At 53.8% G+C, this 22,015-nt stretch overlaps 2 protein-coding genes across 4 annotated transcripts; one reads left to right on the top strand and one right to left on the bottom strand.

Annotated features, from left to right (window-relative positions):
- Window positions 1-347: 347 nt before the first annotated feature.
- KLHL21 (kelch like family member 21) lies at window positions 348-12,112 on the bottom strand. 3 transcript variants are annotated; one of them, XM_064525351.1, is made up of 6 exons: window positions 12,011-12,101; window positions 11,044-11,171; window positions 9,884-10,911; window positions 7,499-7,904; window positions 4,234-4,306; window positions 348-3,728 (listed from the first exon to the last, which is right to left on the bottom strand). In XM_064525351.1, the coding sequence occupies exons 3-6, from the start codon at window positions 10,902-10,904 to the stop codon at window positions 3,435-3,437; spliced, it is 1,794 nt and encodes a 597-aa protein (XP_064381421.1). In that variant the 5' UTR covers window positions 10,905-10,911; window positions 11,044-11,171; window positions 12,011-12,101; the 3' UTR covers window positions 348-3,434. The 3 variants fall into 3 exon arrangements, with proteins under 3 accessions (XP_064381421.1, XP_064381420.1, XP_025965722.2); XM_064525350.1 differs by lacking the exon at window positions 11,044-11,171 and having other exon boundaries at window positions 12,011-12,112; XM_026109937.2 differs by lacking the exon at window positions 12,011-12,101 and having other exon boundaries at window positions 11,044-11,993.
- A 215-nt stretch (window positions 12,113-12,327) lies between these two features.
- On the top strand, window positions 12,328-18,270 carry PHF13 (PHD finger protein 13). The gene is made up of 4 exons (XM_064525344.1): window positions 12,328-12,549; window positions 13,857-13,958; window positions 14,621-15,173; window positions 15,636-18,270. Exons 1-4 carry the CDS (start codon window positions 12,511-12,513, stop codon window positions 15,860-15,862), a joined length of 921 nt encoding a protein of 306 aa, XP_064381414.1. The 5' UTR covers window positions 12,328-12,510; the 3' UTR covers window positions 15,863-18,270.
- Window positions 18,271-22,015: the final 3,745 nt, after the last annotated feature.

Genomic DNA, 22,015 nt, shown 5'->3' with positions numbered 1-22,015 from the left:
CCTTATTTAACGGAAAACACATTATCATTCTTTCAAGGAACTGGGTGGTTCTCTAAGGTCCTTTTTAAGATGTGGGGATTTATATTTGCAAGTAGTATTTGTCTGAAATAGCATGAGCCAGAGTCACTCTTCAACACTGACAAACCTGAGTATTCCTGCAGGAGGGGAAGATCATATCTCATCTGTTACTGGGTACACACACTCATTCAAATTACATCCATGCCCTCTGCCGTTTTCCTCTGCTACCCACCACGGAGGCAGCACTTCAGTTCAAACGTGCCTCAGGCCTACAGTGAGAAATGCAGCAGTAGCAACTTACCCAATAATTTTTCCACTGAAAAGTTAAAAATATTTATGTAACGTGTTTTATTTAACTTGACTGTTTCAAGTAAATTTAGAAACAAACTATGAGAATAAAAATACATTATCTGTAAATGTAAAATGCCTTTGCTTCAAAGGATGGTATTTAAACAGTACTTAAAGATTTGGACACAATGAATTTACAAAAAATAAATACAAATCCATAATTATTCAGCTGGTTCAGGGAATTCAGGATGACAAGTCCACCAGTGAGCACTACAGTATGAGACATAGTATACATACTATTAATAGTTCAGCATAAATACTTTAGTCTACTATGCAAATTCAGCTGTACAACACACACAGGCAGCATAGCTCCGCATCTGAAACGGGCTTGAGCACGCGAGTGTCGCTATGCTTAGCAGCACATTGCTATTTCTCCCCGCAGCATGACAAAGCCCAGGCTCCGTGAGGAGAGACTGGCTCCGTATTTTAGGTTGACTGGGACACGGTGATTACTCTCAGAAACGAAGGAGCGGCACCAACTCCTTGTTGGGAAAGAGCTGTGCTGAGCCCCGCGCTGGTGAGCGCAGCCGGTCACGCCGGGAAGTGCTGTTACACCGGCGCTGCTCAAGGACAGAGCCTCGGGCACCGCTGCCCTCCCCTGCCCGGGAGCGGGGCGAAGCTGCCGGACTTTCTGCCCCGTTACGGCTGGACTGAACAACCGAGGGGCCAAACGCTGCCCGCTCGCGTGGGGCCCTGCTTGGTGCCTTCATCGAAGAGGGGCTGCCACAGCCCAGCTCTTACCCTCGGCCCCTCCTGCTCGCGCCGGGGAGAAAGCTCCCCCAGCAGCTAGCGCAGCGCTTCTCCGCCTCAGGGACAGAGTTCGAAACCGAAACAGCAATTAGAGACTGCTATATCTATTAAGCGATACCTTTATTGTGCCTGTCTCCTCTTGGGGCCTTAGCAGGCTGAAGTCTACCAGCATGTAACAGTTTCAAGGCACTGTCAAAGTTTTAGACTTTAAGAATAGCCCAAATGTCACAAACAAGTTTCTCAAGTTTCGCTGCTAAGTAGCTTAGCAAAAAACAGTGTTCAAGGCAAAACAGTTTTTTTTTTTTAAGCTGTGAACATGTTGCTTGTTATGGAGATAAGGTTCTGACTGCACTTTGTCCAGTGGCAAGCCAGAGGGTATGCCATCATGTATATGGGTTTCTCATTTCTGAATTAGGTACTTAATTTTCTTCTGCTGGGGAAGACAAAAAAAAAAAAAAGCACAAAAACCCCAGCTACCATCTCAGCTGTTACTACATCTTCCATTTTTTTCTGAAAGTGTAATACCAGTTTTCATATGAGCCATACTGCAATTTTAACCATTTTCTAGTTCAAGAGACATTCCACAAGTAAATTGCAGGAAGTTTCTCTTCAATTGAAACACACTTGCCCCAGATTAACAGAGGAAATACTCAAGCTAACTATGTTACTTGAACAAGAATAAAAGCGAATCTTACACCCCCCCACCCCGGAAAACCTAAAATAATTATCTTTTAATCTGCTAACACTCTTGTAAACTCCTACACCTTAGCCAAATGACCTCAGTAGCATTTTCCAACTGCTCAAATTCCAAGCGCTTCTGCAAACTGAAGAACAAGACAAGCGTGTAAACTCTCCAGATGTTCAGTAGGTTCCTTCACATGAGCTAATCCCTCTAGAGCAATTCTTTTTATCAAGGGGTCTAAATTATCACCAGCATTTTTCCTGTAAGTCTCTGCTGAACTTCCTAAGGAATCCGTGCTGTATTTCTTTCCTATCACTTTCCAGGTAACTTCTAAAATAGTAAAATTCTGACCTAGTTCCTTTAAAATGCCGAAGAAAGAAGAACACGCCCTTACTACGCAGGACCTATCTGCCTAACCCAATGCGTGTGCCAAGAGCTCGATATAGAAGAATCAGCAGCAAATAGCCTTAGTCACAAGAACATGTCACAGGGGAGTTTTCTGCCAAGTCCATCCAGCAGCTGAGCAGCCTGATATAAAAAAAAGCTTTGTAAAACCACGAGAGGAGAAAGGCTGAGGGACCCTGGCGCAGCCTGCCAGCCCCAGAAGTCACTCTGCAGTCTGGCTAAGAGGGCTATTTGCTTTCCCCCTTCTCCCTCCCCCTTAAAGAAAAGTGCAGTTTGGGTGACCAAAACTGAAAACAATCTAGTTGTGACAATGTGATTAAAAGATAAATGAAGGTGTTTCTTAAATAATAAAAAAGCCGCTCTCCTAGAAAGTAAGGCAACAAATACACACAAGAACTTAAAATGCTGCAACTTAAAATACCTGAAGAATTCAAGGTCAGACAATGGGAAGCGTGAAGTCTCACAACTTCGCCCCGGTAAGATCCCGGCTGTACGGCAGGAAAAGCACACGTACGGTCTCTTTGAAAGCATGAACAAGAACCAAAGACTACAGTGACGTGATAGGCAGGACTATACTCTCGTATTAACCGCTCCTCAACAACAGACCTTTATCTTCTCACGGGAAGGGAAGGTGTTTTCCCCTCCAACCACACGGAGGAAGATGGGCACAGGAGGTCTGTCTTCCTCTGAGGCACGGAGCAGAAAGCGGTGGGTCCGCGCTCCAGTCCTACCAGACAAACCCTTCCCGCTGCAGCAGGCTCAAGCCATCGGGGGTTTGGTCCTGCCTGTTTCTTCCGTTCTTTTTTTTATTATCTTTTTCTCCATAGGAAGCAGCCACGAAGAAAGGAATTTGACAGCAAATGTGAAGTGCTGCAGGGTGAAGGAGTTTCTAGCGAAAGGTGTCTGACCAAAAGCTGTAACTGCAAGTGATTCTTCAGCGATGTTGAAAACGACTGTTTTCTTCAGAGTTCACCTCTCAGATCTTCTCTGTGAATCACGCTGCACCTGCTCCCTCCACAGAAAAGGGCTGAGGAACACTGCACCCAGAGGCCTCTCGCTTCCTGCCAACTACGTTTCTACAACAGCATTTTAATCGTTCAGAATTTTTACTCCCTCTCCACTGATCAGTATGTTTTTGTCTCCAAGCACCAGTTTACCTCTGCCTCCCCTCAAAGCAACACTGGTTCTGTATAACGAACTCACGTCAAGCCAGAGACGGTGTGTTCCCCCGTTAACGTAGCTCGTTGAGGTTCTGGTTATGAAGGTTCTGGCGCTGCCTGTTCAAGTTGATGGTGTTGTCCAGCGTGATGCTGTCATCCTCCTGGGTGGTTTCTGGCATGAACTGCCGGAATATGCTGACACTGCCATGCCAGAAGATGGGCTCGGGAAGTCGGCCCACTACGCTCCACGTTCGCGTTTCCGGGTCATAAGCTTCCAGCACATCCGAAAGTTCAAACGTGTTATCGTAGCCACCAGAGACGTAGAGCTTCCCGCCTAGTACGGCCACGCTCCCCCCAACATGAACCTACAATTTAAAAATAAATACATACAGTAATTAACAAAGGAGGGCTTTGCCAGCGAGGGAGACGCCTTCCCTAGGATAAAGACATCAGTTACTGTCCCGCTACAAAAATCCTGCAACTGCTACGTTGGAAACAGGCTCCGTATTCACCAGCTGCCGACTCCCGCTCGAGGCGCGCAGACGGTGACTTCCACCGCTCCCTCACCGGACCGGCCGCAGGCAGCACCCGTGAGCAGTGCCGGGCTGGGCTGACACAGTGCTGCCTCCCCCGAAAGGCTGCAGTTCAAAACCCACAAAGAAGAGAAGACTTTCCCAGCTTCGCCGCACTGCGGCACGCTGGGCTGAACGCTTGACTATTCTTTGTCATCTGAGTCTGGGGTTTTTTCTCCTGGGTAACCATGATACGTTTAAATACCCTCCATGTTCTAAGCAGAACATTGTTTTCCAAAGGTAAATTAAGCCAATTTTTAACACCGATAAGCACCTGGTAGGCTGGTAAGCATCCTACCTGAAGCATGGCAGGGATTTTATCCCATTCGTTCTTCACCGGGTTGTAAACATCCACTTCAGCGGAGTCATCTCTGCAGGAGATAACGCAAGATGATCATTTTACGTTGTAAAAACGTCTTGCTTTGTGAAGCCCCCAGTCCAACACTCTGAGGCACGGCCTGAAATGCTGCCTACGTACGTAGCACGATGGGAGCAGAAATGCAAAGACCAAAAGGCCCCTGTATGAAGGCACAGGTCTCGGTGCAGACCCCAGCCTCCAGGACTGGCTCCTTATACGCCAGCACTGACGCTCAATCCCAGAAAACCACGAGACCTCCTTGCCTCACCTCTCCAAAGACGTGAAACACGTCTGGCAAAGACATCATGCCTGGACCACGTATTAAACACAGGCAGTCTGCTCCAGTTCTCGGTGCTAGCAGTACACGTCCAAAGAGCCTGAACGCTTCTCCACAGTCAACGCAATACTTTTTTTTTTATATTTTCTGGTGGGGGTTGAGTTTTAAGACACTACGTAGTCAGCTGAGGCAGCCAAGACGCATGGAGACAGAGCAGGCTTACAGCATGACACTGTTTCCACCTCCCTAAGAGATGATCGCTGCAGTCCGAGACGGCGAGGTGAGTTACCCCGGACTGCAAGCAGCACGCAGGGGACTGCAAGCAGCACGCAGAGTCTAGTGTGCGGCACACGCCACTGCTGGGCCGGAAGCCGCTGCGCAACCCCGAGTGCTTTCTCAAACCTAGTCTTTTCCAAACGTGCATCTGTGGTAGATGTGTCATTCGCAGACTCACCTTCTGCAAGCCTCCATTTTATAGACCAATCTGAATTTGGTACCAAACGCTTAAGAGTCTGGAAGAAAAATCGGTGCTACTCTAGAGAGACTTAAACCTCTATCCACCTAAAACAAATGGGTTCCCTACGGCTTCAGGTTTTTAGCCAGTGCCAAATTTAGAAGGGCCAGAGGACTGTAACAGAAGAGCTCACAGAAGCAGCGTAATCCCACAAGGTTTCTTTTACCCGTTGCACTTGCAAGACGGGAGCGCGACAGCGACAGGTGAGGGATGTTTGCTACACAGAAATGTGCTGTTGCTGACACAAGAATGTGGAAAGGACATGGTCAGAGCAGCCAAAGAAGTGCTGCAAGTCAGTCGTGTTGCAAATGGATTTGAAAAACTATGAAGAGGTAGAAACTTTTACTTTGTTCTTCAACTGCTGATCAATCTGAGTTTTCATTTTAATGGATTCAGCCTCTGAAACTAAGTTCTTTCAATTCAATTTCTCTAGTTCTTTAGTTTAGTTAACAGGACTGACTTCAAGAGTCATAGGCACCTCTTCTTGAGTCAGCTGGTCTGTGGCTGCAAGTTCATTTTATGAAAAATCTGATTTATGATTTATAGGAGAAAAATATAAAAACAATCGTATTCAAATGCTGTCTTTTGTCTTTGTATCATAATTTCATGCATTGTCTTGTACTGTGCTGGTGACAAGATATCGCTATAGACTACTTGCATGAATCAGAATAAAGGGGAGGGGAAGTGAAAATAAATGAGAAAATCTCACCTACAATAGCAATATCTGCTTAGCAAACCATTCCATCCAGAACTCCATCTGCTAAGACTACAGCAGAGCTGAGATATGTGGGCTGTGGGTCTTTTTATTGCATTCTGAACAAATATCCCTATAGGATAAATGCTTTAAAACCAGTTTCTTTAGTTGGGGTTACTTTTGTGACGTGACTCAGATCCGATACGTATCTGTAATTCAACAGCTATTCATCTGAATGAAACATGTTTCACGTGGGCACGTGTAAATAAGTGTTTCAAGTCCTGAGGGTGCTACGGAAAACCAGCCTTCCTTCCCTTAGAACTGCTCACACCAAAATGAGGAGCTGATACTCACTTTGGGATACACCACTTGGAAGCAAAACCCTGCTGTCAAGCCATTTGTACAGGGAAGAATTATTGCTGTTTACTGTGTTTTCTGTAACTAATAACATCAGGCGAGTCAAATACTTGCAAGGATGAAAGTGAAAACACAGATGGACTGGAAGGGAAAATAGGAACAAAAACCTTAACACAGTTCCAGGCACTGGCTGACGGTCAGGACAGGACATCCTCTCCTGTCTCAAGGTTAGTTCTAATAAAGGAGTAACTGAAGAACCAAGCCTCGCTGCAATGCCGTATTTATAGCTATAAAACTAGGCCCACAAGAGGGGATTGTAAATCAGAAGCTTTAGCACAAACTATTTTAAACTAAACAAAAAACAAGTGTGCATCTTTCAGTTATAATCCATTCCTCTGTCCTGCAAGAATCGTCTTACAGCTTTCTATGAGTGCAGACATCAGAGAAGCAGTCCACCTGCAGCGTGTGAAATGAGCGGGGAAAAAAACTGACACAGGCAAATTTCTTATTAATTCCTGCAAACGCATAAACGTTCAGAAATCCTGAAGGTTCAACTATCATTATTTAAATAAAAACAATCATATAAAACTGGCTTACGATCAAAACAGTTAAAACACTCTTTCCAGTATCTGCTGAAAACTGAGCAACTCAAACTACTATCTGCCAGCAAGTGCCAGGAACCAGGACATTTGGCTGAGTGACAACAAACCTAACTGTAGCAAATAAAGGTCTTAGAACTTGCTGCCCAAGAGATTAAAAAAAATGTTTGGAGCCTATCAGAAGCTTATGTTTCCTCAAAGTCAGCGTGCCAATGCTTCAGCACTAGCGTACCTTTCCGCTTATTTTTAATTAAGTGGATAACTAAAGTATTTGAGCCATATGGGTAATTAAGTCCTGGTTTGGAAAGGTGCTTAAAAATAGTGACCAGTCATTTCACCTCCAGTCCTCTCATCCCTACTTACCCGCAGGACTCTCGTGCTCTACAATTTAACGTTTTCTTAGAGCTTGCTTGCTTATTTATAGCAACAACAGGGACTGAAACAGAAGCCAACAAAACTGAAAAGTCTCTTTCAGAGCAGAACTGCTGACTTACACTAGATTGTAACTGACTATTTCCCAACTGTAAGTTTAAGTTTAGACGTTTTTACATCATTTCAAGTGTAGTCATTGAGATTTAGCTACGACAGACCCAAAAGAAAGAAGTGTGGCAGTTTGCAGAGCTCGCTGAATCAGCAAAGGAAGCACTGCCTTGCTCTCAACACAGCATTCTCCTTTGACCGTCTGCAAAAACCCAGATACTTTCCTGGGGAAAAAAAGGCAGTTTACCTGGTGTGGAAGGGGAGCGATCGCCTGCACTACTCACCTTATAAAGTACATGAGCCCGTTAAGAGTCACAGTCTTCGGTGCGAATGACCAGGGAGGCAGGTGGCCGCAGTTCACGAGGGACCAGAGGTCGCTGTCGGGGTCGTAGCACTGCATCACCATGGACTCTTTGCCGGCCAGAGAGCCTATAGCGAACAGCTTGCCACGGCACGAGGTGGTGGAGCAGTTGTCCATGGGGTACAGCATGGGCTGCAGGGCCTCCCAGGCGTCCACGGAGTGGTCATAGCGCTCCGTGCTGTCGGAGGCGATGACGTACAGCAGCCCATCCAGGACCGTAGAGCTGTGGTACTCTCTTGCTTTCAGCATTGGAGACACTTCTGTCCACTCATTCACGCTGGAATTGTATCTCCAGACACAGTCATACAGCCTTGACCCATCCGATCCTCCTACAGCAGGGGACACAACGTTTCAAGAGTAAATTTCTGCAAAACATTCCCTGCCTGGGAAGTAGGAAGGGGTGATGGAGGAGAGGGCTTGATTCAGGACCGAGCGCCTTATTATATCTTCAAGTGACAACTTTGTAATATCCGCACACATTTTTCTGCTTCCCGCAACCGTGTATTATGAAAATAGTTAGGTACTAGAGGACCACAGTAGTCTGCACTGAGAGGATTTTCACAGCTGTTTCCAACTATTCCTTTCTCAGCTTCCCAGGACATCGGAAAGGATTTCTCCCATGTGGTTCCTAGCTTACACTCAGCAATGATTCAAAGCAAGCACCCCAGGTTTGACCAACTCCATCATTCCAAATAACCCCTTTCTTCCTCATTTTGCAGTCCCTGCCCTGTCACTCCCCAAAAGTTGCTGTGATATAGTAGATTAACATTCACTGAAAACTGGCTGCCAAGGCACAGTCACCATTAGCAGTACAGAAACCTCCCAATCTTCCTGCGCTGCCCGAGCTACGGCACCGACGTCAGACAGGACGACTGAAGATCTTCACCACCGACAGCCTGGCAGAGCACGGGGATCTCGGCGCGAGGCGGCCCCACAGCTCAGCGTCAGCAGCTCCAGCTCTGCCTGCAACCGCTCTCGAAGGTTACCGTGGGCGCGAGAGCGTTAACACAAACTAACCGTATGTCAGCACGTCATCTTTACAACCTTGTCATTAAAACCAGAGCCTTGCTTTCTGCTGACAACTACAGAATGCAGAATTTTCTCTTCAGCCGCATCTGAGCTGCGCTTCAAGCTTCCGGCAGCACAACCTGCGCGATCGGAACCGGTTGTTCTGCAGCGCCTGCTTTCCCAGGTGTTTCTGCTCTGCTCCTCCGTGGCAGCCGCCAGACGCCACTTCAACTGCAGGGATGGAGCTCAAGGAAAATACCTATTTGCAGCCCAGCAGCAAAATTTACACATCTCTGTCAGCTTTAAGGGAGTAACTACAGCCTGAACGGGTTGGCACAAGGCAGGACATACGAAGGGGAAGACAGCATGATTCACGCGCTCCACCTGCCATGCCGCTCCTCAGTGCCTCGCTCGTACCGAAGCCCGAGGCACGGGGGCTTTCTGACACGCCTGCGTCTCCAGCCGAATGCTGGCTTGTGATTTATAGGCCTCTCGACACTTTCCTCGCAGCCAGAAATTCAAAACTCACAAGTCACTCCCATTGTCCACAGCAAGCAGTTAAAAAGTTCCACCAGCGCGCGATCCGCGACTTCTGTCTGCATACTCAGTGGTATTAGTCATGACAAAATACCTCCCAGATTGAGATCAGCTGCTAAATCCTCTTCGCGTCCCAGCTCCGGGAGTCCCTATTCCTGTCCTCAGGCCGCAGTCGCGCTGTGCCTGAGCAGAAATTCAGACTGTGCCCTGCTGTGAAAAGCCAGGTCTCACAGCCAGAACCCGAATGTTTTTGATGGCACTCTCAGCACTGATGTTTTGCTAAAAGCCGCCCTGAATAAAGCTTTCGAAATGCTTCATGCTTTTGACTGCTGAAGTCAGTCATGCGCAAAGCTGCAGCTGCCTTTTCCTCTGAGCTTCCTGCTAATACACCCAGCAGCGACCCAGAACGGGCAGGCCCCGAGAAGGGCGGTGGCAGAAACACGCAGGCTGTTTCGGGTCACACACGTGTGCTCTGCCCTGGCCGGACACCCGCGGCCAGGCAAGGAGCTCTGCTGCTTCTCGGCCTGACGGAGCCGACAAGCACCCGGCAGAAGAAGGAAAGCATCGCGCGAGGCAGGCGCTGCCGGGGAGCGGCGGGGGCTGTTGCAGGGGGACGGCGCTCGCCTGTACCGCGGGCATTGCCCAGCCGGCGGGACGCCCCCCGCCAGCAGCACCCGCCGGCTGCGGGAGCAGGGGTGCTCGGGGGCCGCCCCCCACCCGTCCGCCCGCCCCGCGCCGCGGTGGGGAGCCCCGCGCTCCTTACCGGTCACGTAGATGTCGTTGCCCAGCGCGGCGACGCTGTAGCCCCCGCCCAGGTGCTCGGGGAACTCGGCCAGGTAGCGCCAGTGGCCGGTGCGCGGGTTGTAGCAGTCGACGGTGACGAGCTCGTCGCAGTCGCGGTCGCAGCCGCCCACGAGGACGAGGATCTCGGCGAGGCCGGTGGAGGGCCGGGGCCGCATGCGGGCGCAGGGCCCGCGGTCGTGGCGGTCGAGGCGGGCGGCCTGGAAGTCGCGGGCCTCGCGGAGGAGGCGCAGGCAGGGCGGGCAGCGGGCCACCAGCGGCTCGCCCTCCACGTGGGCCAGCAGGTAGAAGCGCCGCACGAAGGGCAGGCGGACGTGGGCCAGCAGCTGGGGCAGCAGCGGGGCGCGGGTGGCGGGCTCGGCGCGCACCCAGCGCAGCGCCAGCTGGAAGGCGGCCTCCTCCTTGGGGACGCAGAGCCCGTCGTCGCGCAGGTAGGAGAGCAGGCGGGGCAGCGGCAGGCGCTCCAGCTGGGCGCCCAGCTCGCCCACGTGCCGCAGCACGAAGCGGTGCGCGGCGGCCGCCAGCGCCGGGCAGGCGAAGGCCTCGGCGAAGTCCTGCATGTCCAGCGCGTTGGCGGGCTCCAGCTGCCGCGCCAGCCAGGCGCCGCAGGCCTCCTTGACGGCGGGGAACTGGAGCAGGTCGGCGGCGCGCAGCAGGCGCTCGGCGATGTCGGGGCCCAGCCCGCCGACGCGGCCGGTGTAGGCGAAGTCGAGGAGGCGCGCCAGGCACTCGGGCTCCACGCCGTGCAGCCGCACCCGCTCGGCCCGCGCCTCCCGCAGCGCCCCGCCGAACATGGCGCGGAAGTAGCCGGAGGCGGCGGCCAGGACGGCGCGGTGCGCCCCGAACTCCCGCCCGCCCGCCACCACCGTCACGTCCAGGAGGCTCCGCTCGGCCCGCAGCGCGCTCAGCCCCCGCAGCAGCGACACGGCGTGCGCCGGCTCCCCCGCCGCTGCCGCCGCCGGGCCGCCCGTGCTCGCCGCCATGCCGTGCCTGCGGGAGGGAGGGAGGGAGAGCACCACGTCAGACCGCGGGGACGCCGCCCGGCACGGCCCGGAGCCGCCCGCCCCGAAGGACGTCCTCGGCCAGCGACGGCCTCGGCCGCCCGCCTGCCAGCGCTCTTACCTGCGCCCCTCTTGCAGGGGACCCGCGAGCTCAGCGACGCAACGTGCGCCGCTGCCAGGAGTTCGCTGAACGCTGCCTGTTTATATCCTTGCCAAGTCCCTGCCTGAGGCTCCCGGGATTAGGAGAACCTGCCAAGATCCGGGCTGGGCGTCTCAGCGTTTACGTGTATGTAAACTCGACGGCTTGGCGAGCCCCACGCTGAGCCCGCGGGCACCTCGTCGCCCCCGGACCCCGCGCCCGGCTGGGGCGGGCCGAGGACACCAGCGCGCTCCTTGAAGGCGGCAGCCTCGCTGCGCGGGCGGCCCGTCCCCGCTGCTGCCGCGACAGCCGTTATCAAACACGAGGCTCCGGCTATTAATATCCGGGGACGGGCAGCGCTCCTGTCCCCAGCGCTGCGGCCGGTGTCCCGGCTGAGCCGCCTGCGTGTTCCCGCTCTGCCTCCGCCGCCGCAGACCACGTTTGCTAACGGCTCCCAGTCGAATAACCGTTTCCCGTCACATAAATAAAGTAAAACGAATCCTCTCCCGCTAAGCGCTTGGCATCATCGGCCCCTCCCGACACAAGGGTCCCGTGTAGCCGCAAAGCGCTACGCGGAGCGCGTCCGCGCGGCAACGGGGCTCCGCTCGGCGGACTTACACGGAGCTTTTCCGTCGGGGAACCGAAACGCGGCCGCAACGGCGTAAAGAGCCGGGGCGGGGGGGAAGGGGGACCCGGGCGCGGCTCCCGCAGGCCCCCCCGCACGGCCTCCAGCTGCGGCGCGGGCGCAGGCCGAGCACAGCGGCGGCGGCCCGGCGGCCCCGCACCGCGGGAAGCGGCCTCCCGGCAGCCTCCCGGCCCCGCCCGCGCTCCCCCGGCCGACGGCGCGCGAGCAGCGGCCAACGGCGGCCCCACAGGAGGCCCCGGCCGCGCCGCCGCGGAGCCCGGCCCAGCCCGGCCCCCCCCCGGCCCCGGCGCGGCCCGCACTCACCACTCGCCGCCGCCTCGGCCGCCGCCCCGGTGCCGGTCCCGCCCTCGAGGCGCGCGAGCCGCGCTGGGCGCTGTGGGGCCCTCCGAACTACGGCTCCCGGCGGCCCCCGCGCGCCGGACTACGGATCCCGGCAGGCCTCGCGCGCCACCGCCCCGTCACGCATGCCCACGCCGCTGCTCCCGGCAGCCACCGCGCGCCGGACTACGGATGCCGGCAGACCCCGCGCGCCGCCGCGCATGCCCCCTCCGCGACTCCCGGCGGCCCCCGCGCGCCGGACTACGGCTCCCGGCAGGCCTCGCGCGTCACCGCCCCCGGCGCGCGGGCGGACTACGGCTCCCGGCAGCCCCCGCGCTGGCGGCCGCCCCTTCGCCGCCTCCCGCCGGTACCGAGCGGTTCGCGGGCGTCGGCGCTGCCCGGCCGCCGCCGCCCCGTCCCCGCCTCCCGCTGCCCCGGCGCGGCCCGCGTGCCCGGCCCGCCGCCCGCCTCGCCGCCGCGGGGACATGGACTCCGACTCCTGCGCCTCCCCGTTCGCCCCGGAGGTGAGCCGGGGCCCCGAGGGGGCGTCGCCGCCGCCCGCCCGCCGGCCCCCGCTCGCCGCCGCGGCCCTCTGCGGGCCCGGGGCCATCTTGTGCCGGTGGGGCGCGAGCCTCGCCCAGGCCGGGCGCCGGGGGGGCGGGGGGCGCCGTGCGGGAATGGCGGCGGCGGCGCGGCCCGCCCTGCCCGGCCCGGCCCCGCCGAGCCCCGGGGGGCCGCGCCGGGGCCGGGGGGTGGCGGGGAGGCGCTCGGCGCCCGGGCCGGCCCTGTTGAGCCCCGGGGGGCCGCGCCGCCGGCACCGGGGCGGGGGGTGACGGGGGGAGGGGGGAGGCGCTCGGCGCCTGGCCCGGCCCGGCCCCGGCGAGCCCCGCGGGGCCCCGCCGGGACCGGGAGGGGGGTCGGGGAGGCGCCCGGGCCGGCCCCGCTAAGCCCTGGGGGGCCGCGCCGGGACTGGGGGGGTGGCGGGAAGGCGGTCGGCCCGGCCTCGTTGAGCCCTGGGGGGCCGCGCCGCCGGCACCGGTGACGGGGGTGGGGAGGCGCTCGGCGCCTGGCTCGGCCCCGCCGAGCCCTGGGGGCCGCGCCGGGACCGGGGTGGGGGTGGCGGGGAGGCGCTCGGCGCGGCCCCGCTGAGCCCTGGGGGGCCGCGCCGGGACTGGGGGGTGGTGGGGGGGAGGCGCTCGGCCCGGCCCCGCTGAGCCCTGGGGGGCCACGCCGGGACTAGGGCGGGTGGGGGGGAGGCGCTCGGCCCGGCCCCGCTGAGCCCTGGGGGGCCACGCCGGGACTAGGGCGGGTGGGGGGGAGGCGCTCGGCCCGGCCCCGCTGAGCCCTGGGGGGCCGCGCCGGGACCGGGGGGGGGTGGCGGGGAGGCGCTCGGCCCGGCCCCGCTGAGCCCTGGGGGGCCGCGCCGGGACCGGGGGGGGGTGGCGGGGAGGCGCTCGGCCCGGCCCCGCTGAGCCCTGGGGGGCCGCGCCGCCGGCACCGGTGACGGGGGCGGGGGTGGAGGCGCTCGGCGCCTGGCTTGGCCCCACCGAGCCCTGGGGGCCGCGCCGGGACCGGGGGGGGGGGGTGGAGGGGAGGCGCTCGGCGCCAGGGCCGGCCCCGCTGAGCCCCGGGGGGCGGCGCCGCCGGCACCGGGGCCGCGCTGGGACTGAGGCGGGTGGCGGGGGGAGGCGCTCGGCGCCCTCAGCCGGCGGAGCCCGGCCCGGCTCGGCGCCGCCGCACCGGCCCCGGCGGGGGCGGGCCGCGCTCGGCGCCTCGCGGGGCTCGTCGGGGCCGGCCCGCAGCCCGCTCACCGCCTCCGTCTCTCCGGCAGGACTTCTCCCCCGCCTCCAAGCGGCACCGCACCGTGGAGGACTTCAACAAGTTCTGCACCTTCGTCCTGGCCTACGCCGGCTACATACCCTACCCACAGGAGGTAAGGGGGCCGGGGCCCCCCCCCCCCCGCCACTGCCCCCCCCCCCGGGAAAGCCCGGTGTGCAGACGCCCGGCGGCTCGCTCGCCCGGGTGCCGCGTTCCATGCGCTCTAGGGAAATCACAGATCGGGACTGACCGTGTGCCCTTTTAGGGCGCGTTAAACGCTGTAGTGCAACTCCGGTAGCATTGTGGTGACGTGGTTTTTCTGTAAGCTTAAATGCAGTGCCTGTTTCCTGGAATGTGATATTTTCCTAATTGAAAGTAAGAAAATTGTAAGTGTGTGTTGTATCGCTAGAACAGAAGGGACAGCTGCAAAGCTTTGAAATCATGAAATTGGTTGGCTACTCTTCGTGCAATGTAAAAACACTTCATTTTAAAGTATCTGTCCCAGATCTCTTCCTTACTGTTTTTGAGACCTAGACAGCTGCGAACCGCAGGTTCCTCATCTGAGGGTTGTCCGGCAGCTTTTCCTTGGCCGGAGTTTTCTGCAGTAGCTGAGGGTACAGAGCGCGTGAAAGAGAGTGGGAACTTGAACTCGTGCAAAATACGTGGTGCAACGTGGCATTCCGGTCAAAATGTTGCACGAGGGAGAGAAATGCTGTAGCATCTCACGCAACTTGGCTCTGAAATAATGCTTTTGTCTGGTTTCTTCATGTTTTCTAGGAGCCCCCCCTGCGGAACAGCCCCAGCCCTCCCAACAGCACTGGCGGCACAATCGACAGCGATAGCTGGGATCCCCGGTTCAATGACATCCCTTCTTCTGTTTCCTTGCCGGCCAAGAACAGAAAGAGCTTTAGTCAGCTTAAGCGAACAAAATCGTACGGTTCCCTATTCCAGCGAGCAAAACCTAGCAATTTCCTGCCCGAGCGAAAGCAGATTGATAAGATCAGGAAGAAGAAGAAACTGAAGAGAAGGGAAACGGAAGCATCTGCAGAGGAAGACTATGAGGAGAAGCTGCTGGAGCTGGAGGCGGAGGACTCTTTTGTGGAGACTCCGCTGAGCCCCTCGTCCGAGGGCGATCCGCAGTCCGTTACCGAGCACTGCTCGGCGTGGGACTCTGACACGCCCTCCGGCGTCGCCTACCCTGCCGTCACAGCCGAGCAGACTGTGGAGATACAGAGCGTGGGCAAGAGAACGGTCATTCGGCAGGGGAAGCAGGTCGTGTTCCGGGATGAGGATGGCACCGGCGACGATGAGGACATCATGGTGGATTCAGGTAGGCGGCCAGGCCATCAAAAGAAAGTTGGTGAGATGGTTAGCGAGACGGAAGTGATAGGTGCTGTCACTAATCCTTTTGGTATGTTACCTGTAGCATGAGGATAATACAAGGGTACGTTGCCCGGGCAGGTTTAATTAGAAGGTGGGGTTTTCGGGGGGGGGGTGGTGGTGGTGGGGGCACTGAGGGTTTTCGCAGTAAGCCAAGTGAAAAGTTGTGACTTTATAGAATTAGCTACTTTACTCCTCTCCCTGGATTATCGCCTCTTTCGCATTGCCGAGATTCTCTTCCAGAGCGAGAGCTGGCAGAGGCTCTGTTAAGCCCTGGAAAAATCAGTGAAGTGCCTGTCTTTGAACTCCAGGTAGCTACTTTAACTCAGAAGGAAAATAATTCAGAGTGCAGGTGAAATGCAGGAGGAGGAGGCTGGGAGGAAAAAGTGTAACCCGCTGTTTCTCTCTGCAGATGACGATTCGTGGGACCTAGTCACTTGCTTCTGCATGAAACCTTTCGCTGGGCGGCCAATGATCGAGTGCAACGAGTGTCACACCTGGATCCACCTCTCCTGCGCTAAAATCCGCAAATCAAACGTCCCAGAGGTCTACATATGCCAGAAGTGTCGGGACTCCAAGTTTGATATTCGCCGTTCAAACCGCTCCCGGACGGGCTCGCGCCGGCGCTTCCTGGACTAGCCGAGGGGAGGGCCGCGCCGCGCCGGCGCGCTGCTTGGGCGGGCTCGCCGTGCAAGCACAGGCCCCAGCCGGGAGGCCGGGGAGCACTCTGGACTGCTGCTGCTCAGGCTGAAGGGCTGCCTGGTCTGTCTGCGGTAACAGGGATAAGGTATCACAAAGTTGTTGATGGCCGGGGCTGGAAAAAGCCAACTGGTCAAAACTGCTGCTAGATACTGATTAGCTCAAGGACAGATTAAGCGCTCTGGGTTCAGTGGGGTTTTGTCCAGTTAAAACTAAGAATTGGATGATGTTTTGGGAATGTATAATACCTTTGCCACGTATTATTTCTCATCCCATCGGGAAAGAAACTGCAAACCTTCTCTGTGCTAGGAAACTCATCCTCCAAAGAGGGAGGAGGAGGGAAATCTGTGTGAAGAGTCTCAGAAGTAAATGGCCATGTGTTTTAATTTTAATGTAACATTGTACCTGCCCATTTGTCCATACATATCCATCTTAGATATTCTAAGGCTCTACAGGAGTGAGCGTGAGTACCTACAGACCTCATGTGTGATCTGCCTCGTCTTCAGTGGGTCTGGGCAGTAGGTGAGCTGCTTTCACAGAGTTCTGTGGTTTGGCATTGTTCAAGTAAAAACGGGATTTTCTCCTGCTCCAAGGACTGGTGCATTTCAAAGAAGAAAACAGTCCTCTTTCTGGGAGGCAGCGCTGGGGATTAGTGACGTCGGGATATTTCCTAGAAGTCTCTTCTAACTGATTTTTGTGACTGTGTTTTGCATGATTGGCTCAGATGTGTGTTTGGGGGGGTACCGTTTGCTCTGTTTCCCAGCCCGTCGGTAAGCTCTGAGGTGCTGTTTTAAGGAGACAATGACTCTTTCCCTTTTCTCAGCCCAGAATTCAAACGTGGACTGTGAAAGGGGCTGTAGTAAACTGAGAACCCAGCAGGTCTAGTTTGGGATTGGACCATCTCCACCTGAGTGCTACAGCTGAGTTTACCTTTGTTGTCGCCATTCGTTTTCGAGACTGGATTTGTAATCAAAAAAACAAAGTCTGTAGCCTATTGGTTGCGAATTTTACAGATAAAAGCAAACGTGGGCTATGCGGTTAGCAAGGTGAAGTGCAATGAAGATCCATCCAGTCTGGGGAGGACAAAAGAATACGGAGGCACCTGCCAAGGCTGCAGTCCCCTGACTGGCCTTCCTGGGGCGTTAGCCCGGGGGAAATCTGTTTAGAAACACGAAAGGGAGTCAAGGCTTGTACGTGAGGCCACCGAGATGTAGATGTTGTTCCTCAATGACCAAACAGAGCGAATTGTATTTATTGCACAAATTAGATTTATGTCTTTGAGGGAGCTCTGTTAAGTTATGCCTAATGAACAATGCGTGCTCTGTCCTGCGAGACCACGAGGCCAGGGGAAGTCAATGGTTGGTATTGTAGCTGGAGCAACACCAGCTGAACTGGCGGGAGCGTGTCCACGTTGCTACTGCAGATACACCGCGTTAGACCATCGCCTTAGCGGAACAGACTTACCAGGAAGGTTGCCCTGGTGACGACCAAGGGTCCTCCCAGTACGCAGAGTCAGGTACTCCCCTTCGGACACGTAACACGAGGCGGCCAAAGCGTGAGGCAGGCGGTACAGCACCGCAGCGCCCTGGGGCTCCGCTGTGTGGGATGCTGGGACGTAGAAGATCTGTCAGCCTGGATCAGTACGACGGACTTGCACAACCGTACTGTTCTTCAAAGTTGGTCCTTCATAAAAATCCCACCCCACCAAGCTGCGACAACTGACTCTTGGTTCTGAAAAACAGCTCTCCAGCTTCTGTAAAACCAGACCCTGACTGTGGTATGCTGCCTTCCAGAAGCTAAGCGGAACCACCTAGGAGTTTGCCAAAGATTTGCCCCATAAGGCTGCCTGACTGTTCTCTGCAGCCAGAAGAATAACCAAAGTTCTCAAATGTTGCCATTTCACTCTGCAAACAGGAAGGCTTTGGAAGATCCTGGTCACAAGCTACGTAAGGGTTGGACCTGCTCTGAGTATTGGTATCTTTGTTTACAGCGTGTCTGCAATTCAACTGGACCACTGTGGAACGTGTTCCTGAAGCTTTTATGGGAGAAGTGACGAACTGCCAAGTGAACTGCCTCTTTTTCACAGAGGTTTGTACTAATTAATGTGACTGACTCTTGTTCTGTTACCTTTCCAGATTTATCCCAATAGTTGGTGTCTGACAAGTCCAGCACATTACAATATCAGCAGAGAGAGAGGAAAAAAAAGAATTCCATACTTTTAAGTTCATCACTTTCAGCCATGTATGATTATAGTTTAATTCAGAACTTTATTTTTTCATTAAAACTGTTTTAATGAATCATGTTTTTTTCTTAAATGTGAAACAAATGAAAAATGACTGTTTGTTTTATTCTGGACTCAGGAGTCTGCTATTATGATTTACGGGTGTGTAAAACAGTTGTGCCAGGTGGTAGCAAAGCTTGACCAGAAACTGTCTTCCCTCGACCACATACGCAGGTGAGTGAGGACAGGAAAAATGCTGCAGACAAATCCCTCTTGCCTGTACCAAAAAGGGACTGTTGTTCCCATCTGCCTGCTTGCCCGGCTTCTGCTGCGACTGATCTGAATTGCTGCGAGGCCCTTGCTCCGTGCAGGGACGAGCACAGGGCAGCACACCTCGCCGCAGAAGCGATGGATAGCAGACGATTTCCCGATACCGCAGGACCCGAGAGTGGCTGAAGGCAGCACTGGCTCTGTGATGGGCGCTGGCGGAAAGGCGCGCAGGCTGTGCCCGTGCAGGGGCAGAGGGCTCGGGTCAGCACGCCCGCAACCTCGGTGCTGCGCGGTCTGGGCAGGGCTCCCTCGCAGAGAGCCTGGGGGCAGGTTTGGCTTGCGCAAGCTGGGTGCGTGGGTGACCCCACGAGAGCTGGGGAGCCCGGGCTGCAGCCAGGGCCAGTCCTGCGGGGCCGGGCGCTGCAGAATTTGGGCTGTGCTGCAGCTGCACCACAGCTACTTGCCCACTCAGCCACACCCAAACCAAACCCCTCTCGAACCCTCAGCGAACTGTGCCAAGGGAGAACCCCCTCGCTCCCACCCCTGCTGCAGGGGGGCACTGCCCGCGCAAGTGAGCCGGGAGAGCAGGAAGCCACACAGAGCAGTGACACTAAGGACCCCAAACTGCCACGGTGATGCCTGTGCCTTCCTGCCACTCCTCATCTCTTGTACCTGTCAACCCCAAAGGCAGTGCTGCTCAGCCAGCTAAGTTCAAAGAAGCAGCCTCTCTTAATAGCTTGGCAACCTTTAAAGGATTACTTGACTCTTCTCAAATGGCACTGGATCATATTAAAAGCTTAAGCCCTGGTTGCTTATAGCTTCTTTGTAATTCTATTTGTAACTATGTAATATTGACTGATAAACAGAAGTCCCAAAGGAGTTTGTAGCTGTTAAAATGACATTTTCTCATAGAACAGAAATAGTAGTGTTGAAAGTAAACAGTTTCTTGAGTTTGGGCTATTCTTAGTCTCTTTGAGACTTTGCACAGACAGAATAAGACAGGAGGAGGCTGGATGAAGTAACTCTTCAGCAGAAGAGACCAACCTGAGAACAGGCTCTAATGGAGGAGACAAGGCAGTCACCATATTCCATGCGGACAAAATTCAGCAACAGCTGACAATTAGAAACACTGCGGGGAAGCAAAAATGGAATTCGTACATTAACTGATGCAGAGAAGGATCTGCTGCGGGAGCCTCGTGTCTCACGTACGAAGTGCCACTCATGGTACTCGAGAGGAATGGAAAAGCAGGAGTCTGTGAATCTTTGGTGGGTTGATCTTGCAGGAAAAACAAGTTACATACTTGTTATGATGCTCAGCCAGGGACTGGGTTCAGTACTAATCCTGAGGGATTTCACTTTAAAGAGAGTCACAAATTAAAAGGATTCAGGTACAAAGCTAAGGTTCATCTGCCCCTTGCGTGAATCACTTTACAATCGGATATAATTCTGAAGCATTGGGAGAAGAAATAGAGGGGGAAGGCAGGGAGAACTAGAACATCTCATTGCATTTAACTGCCTTACGCAAATCACTTCATCTCTGCATTAGCAGCAGTTCCTTCACTGTAAACGGGGAGGACTGCTGGAAGTGAGTCAGTTTTCTTTGAGGAGAACAAAGCTGCGATCAAGAGAAAAGCATCGGCTTGAGTCTGGGCCTTGGACCAGCTGCTGAACCATTTTCAGGTGTGAGATGTATTGGTTAAGTTGCATGGGAGGAGGTTTATAAGGTTTTCACAGTATAACAAGTGCCCAGATTGAGTTCTGACACCTTATATTCTTTCATCAGCTTAACCATATGGAGATAGCAGAAGTGGAAGGCTGTCAGAGATGGGAGCAAGTACAGAAAGACAAGGGAAGACTATAAAAAGTAAATCTTAAACCTGTATCTCCAGTTCAAAAGTGTCCAGTTTAAAGGCTCTTGCTAAAAAAGGATGACTAGCCAGTGCTCCTGGATCCTCATTAAGGTGTTTTAACCTTTTGCTGGTTAAAGTAGAGAAGGATGGTGTCTCACCTCACAGGTTTCTATGGCATTCTAAAGCTTGCACCCAAAGATGCAACCCTGTTTCGCATGTAAACTACTGAAGAGGAATGATGCACCCTGCTTCTTAGAAGTAAGTGTTAGTTTTCAAGTGTAGTAATACTGTAAACATCTTGAAATACTGAGGCTTTTTTTAGAATCATATTGCTGTTTCTCTACATTTTAACATAGACAACATGTAAGAAAACATTTTCATGACAACAGGAACTATATCTCAGGAAATTGTCAGAAACAACTGCCTTGACGTACAAACTTTCAATGAAAATAGTCTTCGGTGTCATTTGCTCTGGTAGCTACAGGACTACTCTAAGATTTTTCTTTGTAATTAGCAGTAAACATGTTGCTACTATTTAGCATTTGCTTATGCAAGTCTTTTTGTTCTCAGTACTCCTGCTGGAAGTATTTGTTATGCCCTGGTCAACACAGAATGACTCTCTCTCTCGACCGTACACTTTAGGCTGTGACAAGATGTGTAAGAAAAAAAAAATCTGGCGGAGAATCCTGCCCAGTTCAACTAGCTATAGAGAGAACCACTTGGAAAAGGAAAAGAAGCAGGATGTGAAAGAGGGTGCAGTTACATTTGTAAAGCTGGCAAACCAAGCCTTGCAGAGAGAATTTAATTTCAACTGTCCTAAAGATGCAAGGGGAACATGGGCTGATTTTCAGCTGAAGATAATTTATTGCACAGTTAACATTTAATTTCAGATCAGTAGAACACTGGTGATAAGTGAAATAAAATCCTACATCAGGAGCCCACTGCAACTGAAGATTTTTTTTTTCTTTAAAATAAAAACAAGTGATCAACACTTAACTGTATGACTTTGGGGGGAAGGGGGTTCATCTGTTTTAGAATGGCTGAAATAAGTCTGCTATTGGAAATTAATTTTTCTATTACAATTAATTGCCATAGGGCAATAAGACCATGACTTGAGTAAAGAGAATGACAGAAAAAGGGGCCCAAGTGCTTGTCAGGAAATGATTTACTGTAGTAATTGTCAAGGGCAACAATGCAGTGCCAATACATGTTTTTTTTTCTAAGTCTCTTGCATATAAGTGTTAAAGGCTGTTTTAGGACTCATCAAGAGCTGAACTACAGCTCTGTGACTGAGTAACAGCTATGATTATCCCTTTTCTATATATATATTAAAAAAAAAAATCCCTCAGTGCTGTTTATGTAGACAATAAAAGACTGCCATTTCCATTTGCTGTGTCGCTAGAATGAGAGTGCCCCCCTTCCTGGCAAATCACTGGCATGGCTTCCATGAATTTACGTCACAACTGATGCTTCTTAGAAGAGGCAACTGAATTTTAAGTTTTCAGCTCTTTAGCCCATTTGGCAGCTCTTCTCACTTTGGTCTGGTTTACTTGTATCAACTACATTCCTCTTTTTTCTAGCAATAAATTAAATAGGAAGCGATTATTGCAGCACCAGAATCAGATAAAATGAATTACTGTCCTTCTGGCCAATTTACTTTCCTACTTTCTTGAAAACCCCAGTAGTACATGGTTCTAGCTGGCAGCAGAATTGAATTAATGAGACTATTATATCCAGAGTCCTTGTCTGGAG

Source organism: Dromaius novaehollandiae, chromosome 24 (assembly GCF_036370855.1).
Source record: "Dromaius novaehollandiae isolate bDroNov1 chromosome 24, bDroNov1.hap1, whole genome shotgun sequence".
NCBI lineage: Eukaryota > Metazoa > Chordata > Aves > Casuariiformes > Dromaiidae > Dromaius > Dromaius novaehollandiae.
This window is presented reverse-complemented; position numbering and strand designations above follow the sequence as displayed.